The 20,614-nt window shown below is 32.6% G+C and overlaps 1 protein-coding gene across 3 annotated transcripts in view; it reads left to right on the top strand.

Moving 5' to 3' along the window:
* LOC117170582 (phosphatidylinositol 3-kinase regulatory subunit alpha) overlaps positions 1-20,614 on the top strand; it is a 175,553-nt gene that overhangs the window by 101,799 nt on the left and 53,140 nt on the right. For 2 of the 3 annotated variants that reach the window (XM_033357437.1, XM_033357436.1), the window contains one exon: positions 14,593-14,702. In XM_033357437.1, coding sequence (XP_033213328.1) covers positions 14,593-14,702 — 110 coding nt within the window. Of the gene's footprint in view, positions 1-11,677; positions 14,703-20,614 lie in introns of those variants that run through there. The other variant, XM_033357435.1, reaches the window with a different exon arrangement.

Raw genomic sequence — 20,614 nt, 5'->3', positions numbered from 1 at the left:
TATTTAATAAACTCCCTCAGTTTAAGTCGTTCCTAGAATTTAAGTTTGCGGCATTTTGTTCGCGCAGGGACTTTAATTTTCATAATTTTCTCAAGGCACTTTTTCGTTTGGCCGAAGGTGCTTTGTGATTGGTGTTCCGGTCATTCCGGTCATTCCGGTTCATGTGTTTGGCAGCTTGGGAAATGAACGGAACGCCTTTTAGCGCAAACTTAAACATTTCGAACACTTCGAATGAGTTCGGCTCAGTTCGGCGCGAGAATGACACTATTTCCGCGGCACGTTTCTGATTGGTCAGCGTCTTCATTCCGGCCAGTCCGAGATCCGGCGGTTCTGGTGAATGGACTGGAGGCCTAATTCAGTTGAAGATTCATTATCTTATTCATGAATTCATCTTTTTTATTCCAAATTTAACTATTCTATTTAAAAATTGAACTATTTTCTTGAAACTTAGCTGTTTTTTTGTTGTTGAAAATTTAACTATTCCATTTTTTGGTTGAAAAGCGGTGATTTGGTTTAAAATTAATCTTTTTAAGAGGAAAATTGTTTTTTTTTTCTCTGTACAAAATTAGTCCTATTGGTTAAAAATTAATCTTTTTGTACAACATTTCTATTTTTTGTTTAAAATTCAACTATTCCATTTAAAGATTCTTTATTTTTAGTTTAAAATTCATAATTCTAGTTGATAATTAAACTATTTTGTTGGAAATGCGTTGTTATTTTTTTGTTAAAAATTAATTTTTTTAACTGAACATTTAACTAGTCCACTTCTTAGTTAAAAATGAATCTTTTTTAGTTGAAAATTCAACGACTTAATTAAAAAATTTTTTTTGTCGTTAAAAATTCATATTTCAAAATATTAATATGTTAAATATTCACTGAAGTTTAAATATATGAAGAATTGAAGATAAAATAAAAATATGTTTGAATTATCATGAAAATTTATGAACCTTAAGAACAAATTCAAAAAATTATTAATTTTGTACTTAGTATTTTATATTTACTTAATTATTCGTTAGTGATGTTGGCCGAGTCTAAAAGTCTGGACAGTCCGTAAGTTTAAGCACGTTGAGCATGCACGCTTACAATACGGTTGAGTCAGAATGTACGGACGTGGAAAGGGGAAGCTGGAAAAGGGAGGGGGCGTGACTTGTGCCTATACGCTCTGGCACAGGTCACGCCCCCTCCCTTTTCCAGCTTCCTCTTTCCAGGTCCGTACGTTCTGACTCAACCGTATTGGAAACGTGCGGACTTTCGGACGTATAAAAACTAACAAACTCAAAAACTCTTAATAAATAAATAATAAATTATAATATAAATTATATTTTTTTCTAGGATTTGAGTCGACACACTGTGTACTTGTTTTTTTTTTAATGCACCAAACTCTCGTTTTCATTCAAGTGTTGGGGGTTGCCTTCAAATGGCCTTGGACTGATTTCGGCGGGACAGAAACGTAAACAGTGAGGTAAAGGTTGAGAACGGGGTGACTGAAAGCGAGAGTTTGGTGTATTATTTTTTAAAGCTACATAGTCTATTATCTCCGTTGGAATTTTAATTCGAATTTAGAGGAATTTTGCTTATAGCTAAAAAATAAAACCATTCTTTTTTCGAACGTCTGTATGTTATGTCGAAATAGTTTATGATTTCTGAAATATTTTTTGTTTTCAAATTCCGAATTTAATTTTTTAATGATAAAAAGGGGTATTTTTGAGAATACCAGGTAGGAACACTTCGTTTTTAATACATTGCTTGAAAATAATCGAAAAAGCGAAATTTTTACGACTAGGGCTGGTTTAACGGTTCGGGAAAATACTCCATTAATTCCTAAATCGTTTTAAATTCCTTAATTTTTTTTACCAAAAGTAAGCTATTCACGGGGCGGATAGTTTTACTTTTTTTAAAGGGTGCGTTGGATAAAACGATTTGGAATTGTATTAAACTGATGAACACGGCCCTGGATCCACATATACCCAATTTTGTTTGGCACTTTTAAACCGGACGAAACAAAATTCACCAAATATCCGGAAGTCTTGCATGATCGTGGGATCGTTCATGAATCTTTTGTGTAAAAATCTTAATTTTTTTAAACCGTGAAATGCGGTGAGAGCAGACAAATGACAGTGGGAGGGTAAGATAATACATGCGTCCTTGAGATACATTTGCAAATTTTTTTTTCTCTTGAGTCTGACCCTAAGACCACGTGAGACCCCGGATATTTGGAGAGTTTTATTTCTTTCAGTCTAAAAGTGAGAAATCAAATTATATATGGAGTCAGGGCCGTATTCAAGTGCGCCATTAATTTCAAGTCCGTTTATCCAATGTTCTTGAGAAAGTTTTTAAAAATTAAGCTTTCGTTTGATTGTGGTTTCTTATGGTTATTAAATTCTTTGAAATTATTTATTCACATTATTTATACTCAGTAATTTCAGTAGTTTAAATTCCCCCGTGAACTCTGGAGCACATATTTCGTTTCCCGCTTAAAAAGCACGTTTTAATCTTTGTTATTTATCAGTTTACAGACTGCACACGCTTTCCCCTATTACACTTCTTCACTTTTTTAAAAATAATTCCTCTTTTTTTCCGGTTTTCATGAAACTCCTCCTTTTTCTTTTCGTTTCCCATAAATTCGAACTAAATTAATAGAATCTAATAATTATTATATTTTTGATTCAGAATTGATCTTTTTCTGTTAAAACTTCTACTATCTGGTTGAAAATATAATTATTCTGTTGAAAATTCAACTATTTTGTTAAAAATTCATCTCGTCGGTTGGAAATTTAACTATTTTGTTGAAAATTATTTTTTTTATGGTAGATTATTAATATTTTTGGTTGAAAAATCATCTTTTTGATTAAAAATACAAATATTTCGTAGAAAATGAAGTATTTTGTTGAAAATTCATCTTGTTTGGTTGAATTAAACTATTCTTTATTTAAAATTAAAATCCATTTTGGGTGAAATATCAACTACGATATTTTTCGTTAAGGACTCATATTTTTGGTAGAAAATTCAACTACATACTTAGTAAAAAGTTAAAAATTTTTTGAGAAATTAATTATTCTGGCTGAAAGTTTATCATTTTAGTTGAAAATTCATCTCTTCGATTAATCGATTAATTTTCAATGAAACTGATGAATTTTAAACTGAAATGATAAATTTTCAAACAGAAGGAAGAATTTTTAACCAAGAAGATTAATTTCTACAAAAAAAATTCAACAAAATAGATGAATTTTAAACTAAAGAAGGCAAATTTTAAACCAAATAGTTGAATTTTGAATAAAAAAAAGTTCAATTTTCAACCAAAAATGGATTAGTTAAGTATTCAAATAAAAAAAAATAATTTTCAACGAAACTGATAAATTTCTAACCAAAATGATGATTTTTCAACTGGAGTATATCAATTTTTTACCAAAAAGAAGAATTTTAAACAAAAAGATTAATTTTCTTTCAATGAATTAAATAATGTTTCCTAGTTGTATCTGAAAACAGAATTTCACATGCGAGAAATTATTTTGATTATTCATTTATTTAACTTAAAAGAAGTTATGCTTTGAGAAAACCGAAAATTCTTCTTTCTGAGTTCTTCTACAAAAAAAATCGTTATTTTTTTAACGTGAAAATTTGACTATTTATCTCAAAAGGCATACAGTTTTTGGTTGAAGTTAATCTTTTTGTATGAAAATTTGATCATTTGGTTGGAAATTCAGCTCTTTGGGTAAATATGCCACTATTCTATTAAAAATTCGTATCTATTGTTTAAAGTTCAATTATTTGGTTGTAAATGCAACTGTTTGGTTCAAAATAATATTTTTCCTAATTCAACTATTCGGTTGAAAATTCATCTCTTGTGGTAGGAAATTGATCAAAATTTATTCCCTTATTTTCAACTTATTTCATGAAAAACCACCCCATCTCCCGTGTTTTGAGAGCTTTTTGGACTGTGCATTCAAGTTTTTAAAAAAATCTGGCAAATGCCGGTTGCGTGCGGGGCGACTTGAAGTTAAGGAGCGGTGTTGAACGCGACCTTGAACAGGATTCCTAATGCGATGCGCATGCGTGTGCATAGATTCGATCATCCCATGTCCCCGAGCTCCCTTTCCCCTCCTCTATCCAGGACACCCTGGAAAGCTGCTTTTCACTTTCACGTCCCTTTCTGCAGGACCCTTCGGCGTCGAAGCGCGTGTAAGTTTTACACACACACACACCTTTGTCATCACGGCAGAAAGCTTAGATAAGAGCGAGAGTAAAGATGATAATGGAACTTTTTTCTCTAAGATGCGCGATGCAGTTTAAATTCCAAATCCCTCCCCGACAAGATAGATATTCAAAAGGAACCGCACTTTTCACAAATTTTCATTTTCATTTCTGGCACGGACGAGAGAAGTTGTTCTTAAAATTGGATTACGTGCAGATTTATCTGTTTTCAGAGTTTGTACAGAGTCACTATTAACAGAGTCACTATTAACAGAATAACAAATTATTTTTATTCACTGATACCGGAAAGTTCGAGGCTGATTTCTTAATCAATTGTTTGTTATTAATAAAAAACGTGACTTTGCAACATTTTGTCAACACGTTTACTTGGCTTTTTACTTTCGATTAAGGGACAGATAAAAAGTGGTCAAGACTTTGTTTATAGAGTATAAAATAAGCTTTAAAATGACCCCTAAGCGAATATCCTATGAGAAATGGTTTAAAAGATATGAATTAGTTAATTAACATTATGCGTTTTTCAGCGAAGAAAAAGTGATGACAAATTTTCAATATTTTTATCGTCGAAAAAAAATCGCGTTCGTGTTCTTGCTATTGGATTCTCAAATTGGAAAGTTTAAAGTACATATTAAAAAACATTTTTTTGGATTTCAGAATTCAAAAATGAGAGAAGGGTGGGGAGCGCTTTGTTTTAAAACATTCATATTTTGTAAAAAAAAATCTGTCAAGTTCAATTTCGCTGAAATGTCTAACAGATTGTGCATGTTCAGGAAAACCTATGTTTAGGATGCCAACAAAATTTGTCAAATTATTTATAACAAATCGTTTTAAACAATGATTTTATTTCCATACATACAGCAGCCAGAAAAATCGGAAAAAATGAAAATAACGATTCAGGAAGGCGGATTTTAATGATTATTTTCCAGAATTTGAACTCAACAGATTTTCTTTTTTTTTTAATATGAATGTTTAAAAAAAATGCTCCCCTACTCATCTGTCACTTTTGGATTCAGAAATTTAAAAAAATGTTTTTTAATACTTTGAACTATTTAATGTGAGAATCAAATAGCAAAAACCCGATCGTCATTTTTTTTGCAACAATGAAAATTCATCATCGCTTTGTCTTTCCTGAGAAACCCACAATGTTAATTAACAAATTCATATTTCCTAAACTACTTTCCGTATGATATTCGCTAATGACTCATGTTGAAGCTTATTTTATCTTCTATAAATAAAGTCCTTATACTGCTGTTAAGAAAATATTGTGATTTCACGTTTTTTGTTAAAAGCAAACAATTGAGTAAGAAATCAGCCTCGAACTTTTTAGGGCTTCAAAAGGACAAATTGCCCTTTTTCGGCTAATTTTGTTGAAGTAGATGACTACTAACAAATTTTTTAGTACACTGTCTCCAGGCAGTTTGAAATAATTCATGGTAAAATTCTTTAATTTGAAGACTTTTCCGAATTTTTCAGTATATGGTTTTAAACCTTTTGCAAAACCTTCTGTCTAGACTCTAGACGAAAGTAAAATATCCGGCGAGGGACACCAAGAAACATTTGTATTTTTGTGAAAAATACACCCAAAAAAATGGTTTTCAATACCATGATTTTTTCCTTTATTTGGGGTTTTGCACCGAATTATAATCACTTATACTAAATTTTGTAATTTTTGTTACAAAAGCATTTGTATTTTGCTGAAAAATTTTTATGGCAATTTTTGTAAGTGACTGTGATAATATTATTTGATAATATTTATTTATTTCTGCAGACTTTTATCAATTTGTTACAAACCTTTGTTTTTTTCAGAAAACACACGAAGAAATGAAACATTATTTTATTAATACATTTTTAAAGTTAAATTTCAGAACAAATTTAATTAAATTAATAGATTTGAATTATTTGAGTGAATTGAACTAATTGTTTCTTAATTTTGTTATTTAACAGTTGATTTATTTGAAATATTAGGTAAGTAAAAGTTGAAAATTTCTATAATTAACGTTAAAATTATAACTTGTTTAATCAATTTGGTTCCGTTCATTAATTATACGAACTGTCTGCATGCATAGAATTTTCCGTAAGACTTATGCCTTTTCCAACTCGTTCAGAACTAACGTTACGGAAAATTCCGTATATAAATGATAAATGTTTATTAAATTAAAAAAATTTCAATTCTTATTTTTTGAGCTAGAAAAAGGGAGCGGGAGGTACTGTTACACTTTAACCCTTTTCCAGTTCGAAAAATTATCAATAATTTTTAGTTTCGGCTATTTGATAGGTACTTATATAGTTATTCATATAAGATTAAAATAATGTTAGTGTATTTCACTAATTGTTAATTAATGGTAATATTGAACTATTTATTAATTTAAAAATATTATAATAGTAAAGATTAGAACTTGTTATAATTAACATTGAAGTTATAATATGTTCATTAAATTTTGTTTAATTACAAAATTTTGAATGTTTATTAATTAAAGAAAAATTTTAAATGGTAATTTTTCGAGCTGGAAAAAGCAAGGGTGAAGTTCTGTCACACCATACCCCTTTTCCAGCTCGAAAAATGGTACTTAATTTATGTTTTTCGCAATTTGAACGCAATTTGCTATTCGATTCTGCATACAAAATTGAATAAAATACATGCACTGTACAATTTTTTGCTACACAATTTGTTATACTTTAGTATGAATATAAATTCTATACCATGTTATTGTTTATTAGATTGAAAAATCACCCATTAGTTTTCATGCTATTTTGTTAACTATTTCATGACAAAATAATTATTTTCAAAGTTTTGAAAAATTGGAATTTTTCATGTTTGACGAATAGAATTTTATCTTGTAAGATGTTTCTGGTGTTCATTGATATATTTTATTTTAATTGGAATTTAAAAACAAAATTTGTCATGCCACTTACATAGTTATGACAGAGGACAATGTTTGACGAGATTTTTCTCGAAAAGTGTGAACTCTTTCCAACTTTTCTTAATATTATAGATTTATAAAGCTCTATCAACTTTGAAATGAACTTTCTTATTTTTCTGTTTGAAAAATAATTATAATTTCGAGAAAGTTTTTTTCGCGTACAAATTTTTTGCTTGGCATTTACATGATTCTAACGTGACGCCCTTCAATTACTTAATTAATTATGTAAAGAAACTCCATATTCGCGGTAGAAAATTCCATGGAATTGAAAAATATATATATGCGAGGAGCGAAAGTGACTGAATTTATTGAACTGATTAAGTGAATCGTCTTTTGCTACTTCACATGGGTAGCAGGCGGATAGCTCCATTCAATTAACTGTAACTTCAATTAGCAGTTAATTGATCAAAGCTATTACTGTGACTCGAGTCTTCATTTACCGGGTTATAACAATAAATTCAGGACACTAATTTTACGTTAAAGCTAATATATTCTCTGCATGATTCATTAAGAGTTACTTAAGTTTTTTTTTAATTTGAAAATGTATAATTTCTGATTCGCCAGCGAATATCTTTGATGAGAAGACACCCGCAGGGAAAGCAGGCATTTATGAGAATTACCTAGGATTATTTAAAAAGATTGCTGTTTTTTTCAAGGAATAAGAAACACCATTAGAAGAGAATAGCAATCTTTTGGTTTTAATTCAAATTTCTCTTGAGTTCGGGCCATCCAGAACCTCCATACAGCCGTTTGCTCTTTCCAGTACACCTGATTTTATTCAGCAGCTCATCTAAGAAGCATCAGCATGAATATTTTCTCTACAAAGCGATACATTAACCGAGTAATCGATTAAGTCAAGTCGAAGGCGAACAAGGTGTGTGCGACAGCCTAGCCGGAAGGTTAGCTTTATTACACCCACGGCTGTTTCTGTAACGCGCTTAAGAGAGGAGGCATTATCATTAAACGTTAATGCGACTTCGACCTCGTGTGCAATACCGATCACTATGATCGGCATCATTTCAAAATGTGGAGGCAAGTTTGTGCACACAGAAAACTCGTATTACTAATCACACACTGCACGTGATGTTAAAACTGAATATTTAATGACCAGACGTTAGAATATTCCGATGATGGAATACTGATGATGAGATGGGATAGATAAGCAAAGGAAAGAACCGAGAATTAATTAAACCGTTCTCTAACAAGACCTAAGAAATAAAAACACAAAAATAGAATACGAAAATAAGAGAATTAATTATGTGCAAAAGTATAATGAGAATCTGGAGCAGGAGTCTGAACCTACTGTTCAATCTCTGAAAGTGGAAAATCGAGTTGTACAATCAAAGGGATTTTATGTTTCGCTGGAGACAAGAGGGATATTTTTAATGAGCAAAGTTCTGGAGTTGGTTTATTCTAAGAATCAAATGTTATTTTATCTACAAAAGTAGTTGTCTCTTCAAATATTGAAACTGAATCAGGGTGGCTGTTTTAATCCAGGAAAAAAATTCCCGGTCATTTCCTGGCCTGTAGAGGATTGTCACGGTTATTGAAATTACAAAATTCGAACTCTTTAGAGTTGAGCATTTTTTCATCTGACGTAATGAAAACTGAACTCAAAATTATTAGAAAATAACAAATACCTTTATCAGATAAAAGTATTTTATTTATTATTTTGATAATACGCGAATTTCACTATGGTGAGTAATTTCTAAATGTCGTATATTTTATTAAGAACTTTTCAATTCGGCAGTATCATAAACTGTTGAGTAATTTATTATTCCGTATTTTTTAAATTATCGGCCACTTCTAATTCCTGGAATATTATTTTTCAGTGTCCGGGCTCCCTGAAAAGTCACCTCTTTTTGTAGAAATTTAATGTTTTTTTTTTAAATAAAAATGAAACTGTTTAAGTTGAAAATTAATCAATTTTAATTGAGGATATTGTTCAGCTATTTTTTTTTTAAATCGGTTTTCTCGTTAAAAATCTATCACTTTGGTTGAAAATTTATCAATTGTATTGACTTTTTTTAAAAATCAATGTTATAACTTAAAATTTAAATAATAAATGTTGGTGTGGAAATTGATCTTTTTTAGTTGAAACAGCAACTGTTTGATTTAAAATTCTTTAAGTTTTTGATTCAGTTGAAAATTCTTTGACTTCGTAGAATTCAAAATACTTAGTTGAAAGTTGAACTTTGTTAAAAATTCAATCATTTGGTTGAAGATTCATCACTTTAGTTGAAGATTGATCTCTTTCATTAAAAATTTACATATTTCCTGACAAATTCACTTTTTTTGGATGAAAATTTATTTTCTTAACTGAAAGTTGAACTATTTTATTTTTTGTGAAAAAATTTGTTTCCTTTTTTTAAACTGAAAATTTGATTATTTCATTTTCGGTTGAATATATGTGTATTTTTAGTTAAAAATTCAACTACATATTTGGTTGGGAAATTATGTGTTTGGTTAAAAATTCGTCAGTTTTGTTTTTAATGTTCATGTACCTCTGAAAATTAAATTTGAAAAAACATTAAAAATGCAACTGTTTGGTTAAAAATTAATCTGTTTTGGTTGAGGATTCAACTATTTCGTTGAAAATTCCTCTTTTTCAGTAAAAGTCACTTTTTTATTAAAAATTAAAAGCCTTTAATACCAACTGTTACATTTTTTATTGAGAATTCATCTATTTTTTGTGAAAACTCAACTACTTTGTTAAAAATTAATTTTGCTGTTGAAGATTCATTTTACCTGAAAGTTAATCTCTTTGGTTGACAGTTGAACTATTTTGACTTTGCAATTTTTAACTTTAATATTATTAAATTGTTTAATTTTGAACAAATTCAGAGCAATCTTGCAAAATAAATTATTATTTAATTTCTAATACTGAAAAAATAGTACAATTTTAAAAATCAATAATCAATTCATATTTACAGTTACTCAACTCGACATTTTTTTTGTAACAATAAATTTTCAATTTCAAACGCTTTTAATTTCCATTTGTTTCAGTCTTCTTCAAAGTTAACAAATTAACTTAATCAAAAGAATAAGAATTGCAATTAAACTTATTTTAAATTGCATTATATCATATGATACGAAATTTGTCATATTTCAAGTAATTGAATAGATTTTTCTTTAACAAATTTTTGTAAAATTGTCGGTCAAAAAATAAGTTGCGTAATTTCACGGTCTGAACAAATTTATGGTCATTTCCTGGTTCAGCGGTCACCCTGTGAATGCACAAAAACCTGTCTGCTCGTGAGGGGGGGGGGCATTTAAACAGATGTTAACCTGGATACTTTTACAAAAGCTTCCAGAGACTGATACTGTCAGAAGTTTTCATATAAATCCACGGAATCGCTCCTTTTACTATCTCTGTCTGCGCGAATTTTATTGACCTGCTTTGATATCGTGTCTGCATGTCACTCGTATACTACTTGTATATGATCTTACGATAAAAGGATTCAAGAAGGGGTTGTCCCAAATTCACGACAGGACCGTCTTGAAAATTCGATATTCCATGAATAGGTGAATAGGGTGGGGCTAGGTTGGAAAAACATGTCGAAAATTAATTGATTTTCTTCTCGCCAGAAAGTGTGCATGCGCATTCATTAATGGAATTTCTCTCCCCCCTCTTACTTGTCATCTGGATTGAAATATTAAATTATTAATCGATGTCTTGGGCACTTAGTAACTGAAATATTTTTAATGCAAAATGATGATGAAAAATGTGAAGAATTGAAATCGCTACTGCTAAATCAGGCAAAAACGATGTAAAACTACTAATCGGAATCGTAATAATCACGTCACTTTTCATGATCAGGCTTTCGACTCCAGTCTGTTATACCTGCAATCAAGATTATTCAATCCATCATTATAAGTTCAATGTGTATTCAAGGGTCATTCAAGCCTCTCGGGCATTTCTTGATTCCATGTACCATCGGATAATTTATTCATCTAGGGATTCATCTCTCGACTCGTCAAAAAACGTTTTCTCAATATCACCAAACGCCTGCCGGGTGGCCACTGAATTGGTAAACCGGTAAAAAGCCGGAAACTGTCAGTGGATTTATATTTTAACCAGGTATCTTAATTTTTAATCGATCAGTGCATGAGGGTTCGTTTGGTCGCCCTGTTCTAAGATTGAAAGGGTTTTTCTTAATCTTGGAATATAATTCTAAGAGATGGGAGATAACTTGAGTTGGAAAAAAATTTGAAAATTAAAGTTTCAAAACGCAAACGTAAGCTTTCAGGCTGGAATCATAGTTTCTTCCTCTTCTTTCTCGGATGATAAAAACTGGAGACTTTGCATACAAATGCGTCTGCGAGTCGAACTTTCCTGCCTGGTTCGTTAGAGGAATACGATCAGAGGAGAGAATGGATAGCACTGCTGGCAGCAATACTCGATTCCTGGGGTTCTGTGTTTAGCGGGTACGTGTCTGCTCGGGTAAAGGCCACGAAGATGCCCGACCCACGACGAGGAGAATCGAAGTTGAGCACGAGCGCCCGAGCTGCGGTCCTCGACTCTGGTGCGAGCTATGGCTATTGACCGAACCTGGCGAACCGGCCGGTCAGCTGTGAGCTGAACCGCTACCGACTCTTGCCAGTATTCGTAGTGTTGAAATTATCAAAAAATCTTTGATAATTGTCCCGAAAGAAAGAAAAAAGCAGCCCGCTATTGCTTATAGGAGTGGTCTTGCGCGGAAAAAGAAACGAAACCGGAGGAAGTAGTAGTCGTCCACCATCTCCTTCGCCTTCTAGTCGCTCGACGTTCGACACTCGACCAGTGCGTGCTCGGAACTCAGCCACGGTAGTTCTACGCCACTGCTTCGCCCGAGGAAACGAGATAGGTGGTGCCTCGAATATCGGCAAAAGCCAAGATACGACGGATTCGCGACTGGATCGTGGTTTCCTTACAAAGATACGGTGTTGTGTCGATTGAAGGCGAGTGAATTTTGGAGAAGGAAGGCACCGGGAACGAAGCAGGAACAGCAGGCAAAATTGCGAAGTGTTAAGTGAATAGTGTGTACAGTGTTAGTGTGGTACCGGTGCAGGTATCGGTTTTACTCGTGTATATGCGTGTAGTGCTGGGAGCCCCTACAAGAATTGCTGTAGCTGTGGATTTTTCCATTGGGGTCGGAGTGAACCACTGCGAGCGCTCTCCTATAACTGATTGTCGCGAGAGCACCTATTTGACATCAAATTACCAAAATCCCAACAAGTTTTAAAAGGTTTAACGACGAATCCACCAACCACGAAAAAGAGGGTCATCCCCGAAGATGATATTGTCCCTGGCAAGCTCGTAAAAGTCGTCTGAGCGCTGAGCGCATCGATCGTCGATTCTCTCTCGACAAAGGAAAGAGACCCACTCGAAATTATAGCATATAGTTTCTTGGCAACAAATACTCGATGATAAAGTTGAGAGAAAGAGAAGTTATTACATGAGAGGGTTCAAAAGAAAGGTTATTGATGGTTGATCTGATAACAAAGTCCTAGCAACTTGTACGAATTGACGAGAATCAAACTAATTATCTTGATAAAGCAAAGAGAGTTATTAACGATCAAGTGCGAGAGTCTTTTTCTTGAAGGAACATAGAAAAAAAGCGATGCTTGAAAAACCTGTCGAATCGCTCGATTCGAGGCTTCTGTAGTGGGTTCCGGCGAAAATTGCGCGCACTGTAGTGGGCTGCGTCGAAACCGGTTTCGTTTCGCTTCGAATCTCGCGTTTATAAAGGTCGTGCGTCGAGGGAGGAGTAAGACTCGTGGAAAACGAATTTACACGAGGACACCCGCACTCAAGAGATTCCTTATCTCTCTTGCCCGTCTCGATCTCTCTCTATCCTCCTCTCACGTCGGCACTAATGTGAACCGTGACAATAGCGATTAGTAATCGCCGGAGGAATTTGGCTAAGAAATTAAATTTGAAAGGAGTTGAAGCTTGGAGAACCAAGTTCGAGTGGACGAAGAGTTCCATCGGAATTTGACCTTGACCAGTTAGATGAAAAGATGATGGTACCTTGGTCCGGAGAGTTAGCAGCGACTCTTGGACCCTTGTTATCGGTTGCATCTCAAGTTTCTGTATAGAGAAAAAGGCCCTGTGGTTGAATTAAAGGTGGGCAAGATGGAGGGCTGTAATTTGAGGGAGGAACAAGATTCGCCTGAGAGTGGCTCGTGCATGGTGGACCGTCTCAAAACCTAATTATTATCTAATGAGCCAAAGAGGCCAAGTGATTAGTGATGAAGCGCGCATCGAGCGCTTTGACAGTGGCACAGGTGCAGTCTGTGGTCTTGCCCGGCAAGGTCCACGAACCTCGTAGCCCAGCGGGATTGCTGTCGACGGAGGAGGTTGAGGACGCGACCTCCAGGTCGATCAAGTGCGACCCCAAGTTACTTCAGAGCGATGAGAACAAGATCGCCAAATCGCCGGCAATGTCCCGATTGTTAAGCGTTGACTCTGAGAATTATATGCTGAGGAAGGGATCAGGATCGAGTAGCGCGACTTCCACGTCTTCGTCGATGTCGATCACCACGACCTCGAACATCGTCACAACTCAGCAAAGAGATTGTCCACGTGGATTTGCCATTGGATCCAGCAGGCTCTCCGCCACTGGGAACGGCACTTACTGTACGGCAGACATCTCATTCGTGCAGGTTCCATCAGTATCAGGCCACTCAAATCCGCCGAACAACCTGGAGAAATCAGTGAGCTGCGAAAGTTCGCAGAACGGCTACGACGAGGCTAACAACCAGTCCATCCGTTCTCCACACGACTCCTCGGCACCCGGGAACAACCACGTTGATCGTGCTGCTCTAGCTAAAGGAGGCGCCACTGTCGCCCAGCGACGAACCTCGAATCAAAGTCAAATAGGGTTTTCAAATTCAGCACATAATGTGCCCTTATCAATATCTTCCTCTGCCTCTTCCTCCTCCGCCAGCAATCCCTTTAGTCCTTCCTTTAATCCGAAGCAAGTGTCACCTGGCAAGGTTTTGGAGAACGCGTACTCTGGTGTTCTCGGGCAGAAGGGGCAGGACGAACAATCGCAGCTGGTCGGGTTCCAGCTGCAATCGGATCGATTGGACCTATCGACGAGCGAAAGTTCCGCGATCGACGTCCTCGGCGAATATGTCAGTTCCTGTGCCAGGCCATTGTCCTTCCATAGGCACATGTGCTGGTGCAACTCCCAAGTGCCGGTTTCTGATAACTCAGTTGCTGACGATCAAGTGACCGCGGCTGAAATAGAACTTTCTAAAACTGCAATTAATAATAACAATAATAGTAACAATAATAATAATAACAATGTCAAGTCAAATTTGACCGGGAATAATGATGCAACCTCAAAGAACGGATTTGTGAATGGTGTGACAAATGGAATCGATACCAGCGGATTAGTTGATAGTGTAGTTAATCATGTTAATTCTTACCGAAGTCTCTGTTGCTGTATGTGCGGATCTCTATGTCCTACAGAGTGCCACGCGTGCTTCCACGTCGTCTGCTCGGAATACAGCGGACAGCATCTGTGCCAATGGAGTTCCAAGGGTCATGCTCTGCCGGGACAGGTCTTCGACAAGGAAAAGGTCAGTGTGCACGACGTGCGTTCTTATCTTTTTTATCGCTCTCCTTTTCTTCTTTCTCGATTTTCTACACGTGCCGCTCATTCTTCTCCCTATTTACATTTCCAAGCCACATATCTAGTTCTCGAAGTCTTTCGAAAAAAAGGAATAAAAAAATAATGAAGGTCCTGCTGAACTGGAAAATCGAGACACCAATGCATTGTTTCTTAAAATGTATTGGATTTTAAAGTAAATTTTAACTTGTTTGCTCTAAAAATCAATTTATTTCTGTTCATTTGGAAAAAAAGGTATTGTTTTATCCTGATTTCACAAAGGCCAACGTAGATTTGCTTAAAATAATTTACGTACTATAATTGGCTGTTCGCAAAAAAAAGTAAATTTCAAAATATTTGGGCACTTGATGACACTTTCTTTTTTTGTTAAACAAAAATTTCCGTATATATATTAGACTAACATTAACTCAATATATTTACTTTTATTTTTATCGAATTCTACAGTAGCAACTTTAGGAATAGGTATGCATGCATTGCAGATAATTCTAAAGGTATAATGATAGTGGTTGATTCTGAAAAAATTTGTTCAGATTATTACATTTTTTAAATAGGAAAGAAATTTTTTTTAATTACACATTTCTAAATTTTCTAATACTTAAAAACAGTTTTTGTACATCACATTAATAAAAATAGATTTCTTTCGACAATTTAAGGTAAAAAAATGGTTTGACTTTGATCAGAAGAACTCTAAAAAATATTCATAAGCAAACCCTGCAGATGGAAATGAATCTTAAGTTTAGTTAGTTTCTATTTAAAAATTCATTCAAGAAAATTTACAAATCAAAATTAGAGTTTCAAGCTACTTCCTTTTTGGCTCATTAGAGATAATTAAATAACAAACAGAAAAAATTTCTGTCTAGACCCTGACTTAATGACTTAATGTTTTTGCAACATTTACCGAGAAATTTGTTTAGTCTATTCAATTTCAGTAAAATAGGAGATGAATTACTCCATATATTGTAGTTACCAATAGTGATTCTTCATTTCTGCTACTTGAAATAATCTATCTCTTCTTTTTTCTCCAAAATTTAAATGCTCAGACTTTCCTTCGATTGGCAGATAGGTGCAATGTTGTGATGTAATTTAACTGTACAATTCTTTAATAATCCAATAAATCTTGCTATATCGGATTAATATGATTTAATTTACAACCATTGCACTATGACTCCATGAATATTGAATTAAAATCAGCTTGGGCGTTTATTTGAATATAATTAAATGCGTTGCCTAGGTTAATTAATTGTATATCAATGTTCTATTATTGACAAGTTCATTTCATGACAGCTGAATTAACTCATTTTAAAATTTCATTAATTTTCTTATATCTTTAAATGCCAGTTGCCATTATAATGTCTCGCATTGGTGTTGATAACTGGAACTTTCATAATGAGTGACAATTAAACGAAATTAAGTGCAATTTATATTTTCAAGATATAATATATACGAGCTTCTATAAATTTATAAACGTATAATTATTTACTGGAATTAAAGCGCGTGCTAAATATATTGTCGATAACTTCAATTTTATAACTTAGCGATAAATTAATATTCATGATTTTCTTATTTTACTTTTTTACTCTAATTATTGTATGTTAAATGTGGAATGTTTTTTCAAGGTTGATTTAAGGAGAAATCGAGTATTTTTAAAAAATGCGGAGATAAATTATTTTTCTTAGATGGTTAAGGGTTAAGTCTTTTAATAGTTTATTAGAAGTCGATGTCATTCCACCGATAATTAATTGATAATCGAGATGCCATGGGTTTGAAAACAAACCTTTTAACATTCATTATTATACCAAATATATGTATCATCATATTATCATACTTTGAAAAAGCTTAAACTTTTATAATAAAAATGTGGTAACACTTGGTTTGTTAATCAACTAAAATAGAATATTATAGAATTAGTTTTCGAATTGAGGAGTGATTCAAGGTTTGAAGTTCAACACTTGTAAGTCTAGTGGCATAACTAATTCCCTTTCAGGGTTAAGTTTTTAAGTCAATCTTGACTGACAGTCTTCATAAATTGAAGTTAAATTCTGAATATAAAGTTAAATTTTTCTCTCTCTAAATTATATATTATTTTATTTATCAATCCAGATGAATGCTTTGATGGGTCTTATTATCAATTAACTAACTGGATTAACTATCTATCAAGTGAATAAAGCCTCTCAGTAAAGCTATTGAAAAGTTTGCCAATTGCTCATGCCTGCAAAATGGCAATAGTCCTTGATAAAGCAAATTGAGAGTAATAGATAATCCACAGTTCGCTTCTTGCTATAGAAAAAACAGAAGCCAGGCTGTAATTGACACTCCCAACGTTGATAATCCTGAGATACGATTATTCGTTAACATTTCACCTATGAACTTTTGATTATTGAGTGTTTCCTACTTTTTCATTACTGCACTGTCGAGTTCCATATCTTCAAACCTAGATTACATCTGGATACATATTTCAGTCTCAGCTTAATCCAATCAAATATTATGGAATTTTTAATAATACGAAATTACAATAACAATATTTCACTATAAAGAAACTGAAATACAAAGAAGTAAAGTATCTTTTTTCGTTATCATTTTTATCTTAATCCTGTGAAGTAATCTTTTGGCAGAAGATTCTTTTTTGTAAGATGATTAATGAAGTAAAATCTTTACAAACATAAAATACGACGAGTAATTATGTACGGTCTTACTTTGTTATGAGAACTACTTAATTTGGAAGACGGATGTACAACATACGCTGCGAAAACATATTTTTAATGTAATCACGGAAAATTTATTGTTTATTTAACTTTATTTTATTATATTAACTCATAGAAGTGAGCTCTCTTCTTTTATCTTATTATATGAGGGACTAACTTAAATGGCTCTATTATAAAAAAAAAGAGATAAAAGCTCCCTGTACGTATCCGAGAGACAATCTCCCGTGATTTGCAATTTGTCATTGTATTGCTTCTACGAAAAAGAATCTAAGTTTATGATAAACGATTGTGGTTTTATTTTCATTTTTAATAAGAGCAAATTATCAAGCTTCTGCGCTTTTAACATTTAACCATATATCTAATCTGACATGTGTTACTTAAGAGATGAGCTGTATTTGCTCCTCGTATTTTACGAAATCCTTTTTTTTTTAATACAGTAGGGAGTAGGTAGACAATAGAAAATTTTCATGCATTTTTAAAATAGTTTTATTTAAAAGTTCAAGATCAAATGATTTTGTAGGAACACTTTTTTGTTAATTTGACACTTTTATTGTTTGTTTAAAATTGGCTGAACATTTCGGTTTATAATACTTCATTTGAATGAGCGGCCATCATGATGACGTCATTTATACGAAGATCAGCATTTGCGCACAAAAGTAGGGACATTAATAACATGGCGGTGATTTGTTTGAAAATATAGAAAGTCGATTTTTTTAAGAAAAATCCCAAACTTATATTTTTTGCCATTTTTTTAATTTGCGCTTCTACAAGGAAGACATTCGTTAAGTTCTATGTGGGCTAAACAATTTTTCTTAATAGAACTTCTTCATGAAATCGAATTTTGCCCTTTTTCTCGGAAACAACGAGATATAAAAAAATGTTAAGATAAAGATACTTTTTAGGGGTAAAAATGATTTCTTGTTCAAAAAATATGAGAAAAAATAAAAAGGTGGGAGTTTCAGAAAATCTTTAGTCTGTTTTTTCTTTGAATTTTGAAAACATGAAAAGAATATTTTGTGGGAAATTCAAATTTTTTTTCAAATTTCTGTTTTTGGGTTTGACGGCATGCGATTCTACTGGAATATATTTGGTCAGTTTATTACTTTTATTACTATTTTATTAAATAAACATTATTAACAAATATATAATATAAATGTTAGTAATAAATAATAATTGTTTTATTTTTTTATTTTTAAAAAGTTTTTGCAAATGTTGGAAAGAAATTCTATCAGTTTTGAGGATTTTTGGTCGTAAAATATTCAAGATATCACCAAAGAGCTCAAGGTATTTTTTAAAGAATTTGTTTGGTGTACAAACTTGTCTTGATATTTTTGGTATCTTTCGTTGTTCACGAGAATAATGCGAAAATTGGGTTTTATAAAAAAAAGTTCTCCTAGACGCAAACATTTTTTATTCCACAAAAAATGTAAGGGATCTCTTCCACATGGAAAATCAAATTTAACAAAAAAGTGGCCAAAAATATAAGTATGTGTTTTTTGTTAAAATCGAATTACTATAATTTCAAATAAATCATTGCAATTTTGTTTATTTTAATCTTTTTTCAAATTTTCCAAAGGATTTGGAAAGCGGACAGAATCCAAACAGAAAAGTGGAATATCTGGATTAGATAAAAAAATCAATACAAGTGTGCAGAAAAATTTGTTGAAAAATATATGTTACAGTTTAAATACTCGTATCTTTGTAGAAAGATTTCCTTTTTCACATCGGAAATATTAGTATTGACTAATTTCCTATTAAACAGCAACATATTTCGTAATTTGTTTACTGGATGTTAGTGTTTACATAGGAAATTAAATGTGAATTATCAGTATAGTTTCGTGTTGTGTATCACATCAAGATTTCGAGATAAAGGGGGTACACTGGACCAAAAATACACTTTTTAGCCATATTCGAAAATTGTACAAATTTGATGTGCTAGAAAAATTTTGACATCGGATACGGTTTCAGCGTTCAAAAATATATTGGAAACCACTGAAATGTTTCCAGAAAAAGAGTATATATATATTTTTTCTTTTTGTTAGTGATAAAGTAACTATATAAACAAACTTAATCAATAATGTTTAAACTATAAAGAAGTTTAGTATGCAATAATTTTGGATTTGCACTGTTTATATTACCATAATTTCGTTGTCATTAAATTCATTACATGTATTCAACTTGTCTGAATTTCATCAGTGACTTGTCGGATTTTTGTTTAAGTTGAATAAGTTTCTAAGATAAGAAATAAATGTGTGGAACTTGAGAGAACACAAATTTAAAAGGATTAGCTTTCTTGAGCTTATTTATTTATCCTTGAAAATAATAAAAATAAAAATAAATTAATTTAATTATCTTCTATTTAAAGCTCATTTAATGTGCATTGCTATGTGTATTTCAAAATGTTTACTTCCATACATATATTTGTTTTTCTATAATCATAAGTTTGTTCAAGATTAGTGTGCCGGCGTGAGCAAAGATATAAATTCTATTTTATTCTAGTTTACTCGTGGTTTACCGACACTAAATAAATTTTCTCTGCCTTTCTCTTGTCATTCTCTTGTCAGAAAATCGTTCTGGACGCATGTAATGTTAGTGTAAGTGAGGTGTTTACACGAGACCACTGAAATATTTGCAGCAGTCACTTTAAAATAGCATTAATTGCCTATAGTGGCCGAAAATATCACTTTTCGTACCTCCTACTTTCTCTAGCCGCATGCTTATCTTTGCTTTTTACTTGGCATCAGAAACCACTTATTCTCCTTGTACTTCAAAAATGCTTACCAGTTAAAGACCACCTCGAATGAACTCATTATCTTTATTTTCAAAATGAAAAATCGTTATTGCTTTGGCGTAAATTCCGCAAAAATTTGGTCCATATCAAGGACTGCCACTTTCTTTTTTTCAAATCACTTTTGAGTCACTTTTTTAAGATAATGTCACTAAAGTCACGTTTATCAATAAAAATGTCACTTATGACTTTTTAAAATAAATTAAAACACCTATTTATCTGGATTCAATTGAATTTTCTTGGATTAAAAAATAATTTCGCTTTATTTACTTGGATTCTTTATAATTTATCTTTGGTTTCATACGAATTCCGTCGAATTCTCTGAATTTTTTTTTAATTTACTTAGCTTTTTCTAAATTCATTCAATTCTAC

This window comes from Belonocnema kinseyi, chromosome 4 (genome assembly GCF_010883055.1).
Source record: "Belonocnema kinseyi isolate 2016_QV_RU_SX_M_011 chromosome 4, B_treatae_v1, whole genome shotgun sequence".
NCBI lineage: Eukaryota > Metazoa > Arthropoda > Insecta > Hymenoptera > Cynipidae > Belonocnema > Belonocnema kinseyi.
The sequence above is the reverse complement of the archived record's forward strand: the minus strand, read 5'-3'. Positions and strand labels throughout refer to the sequence as shown.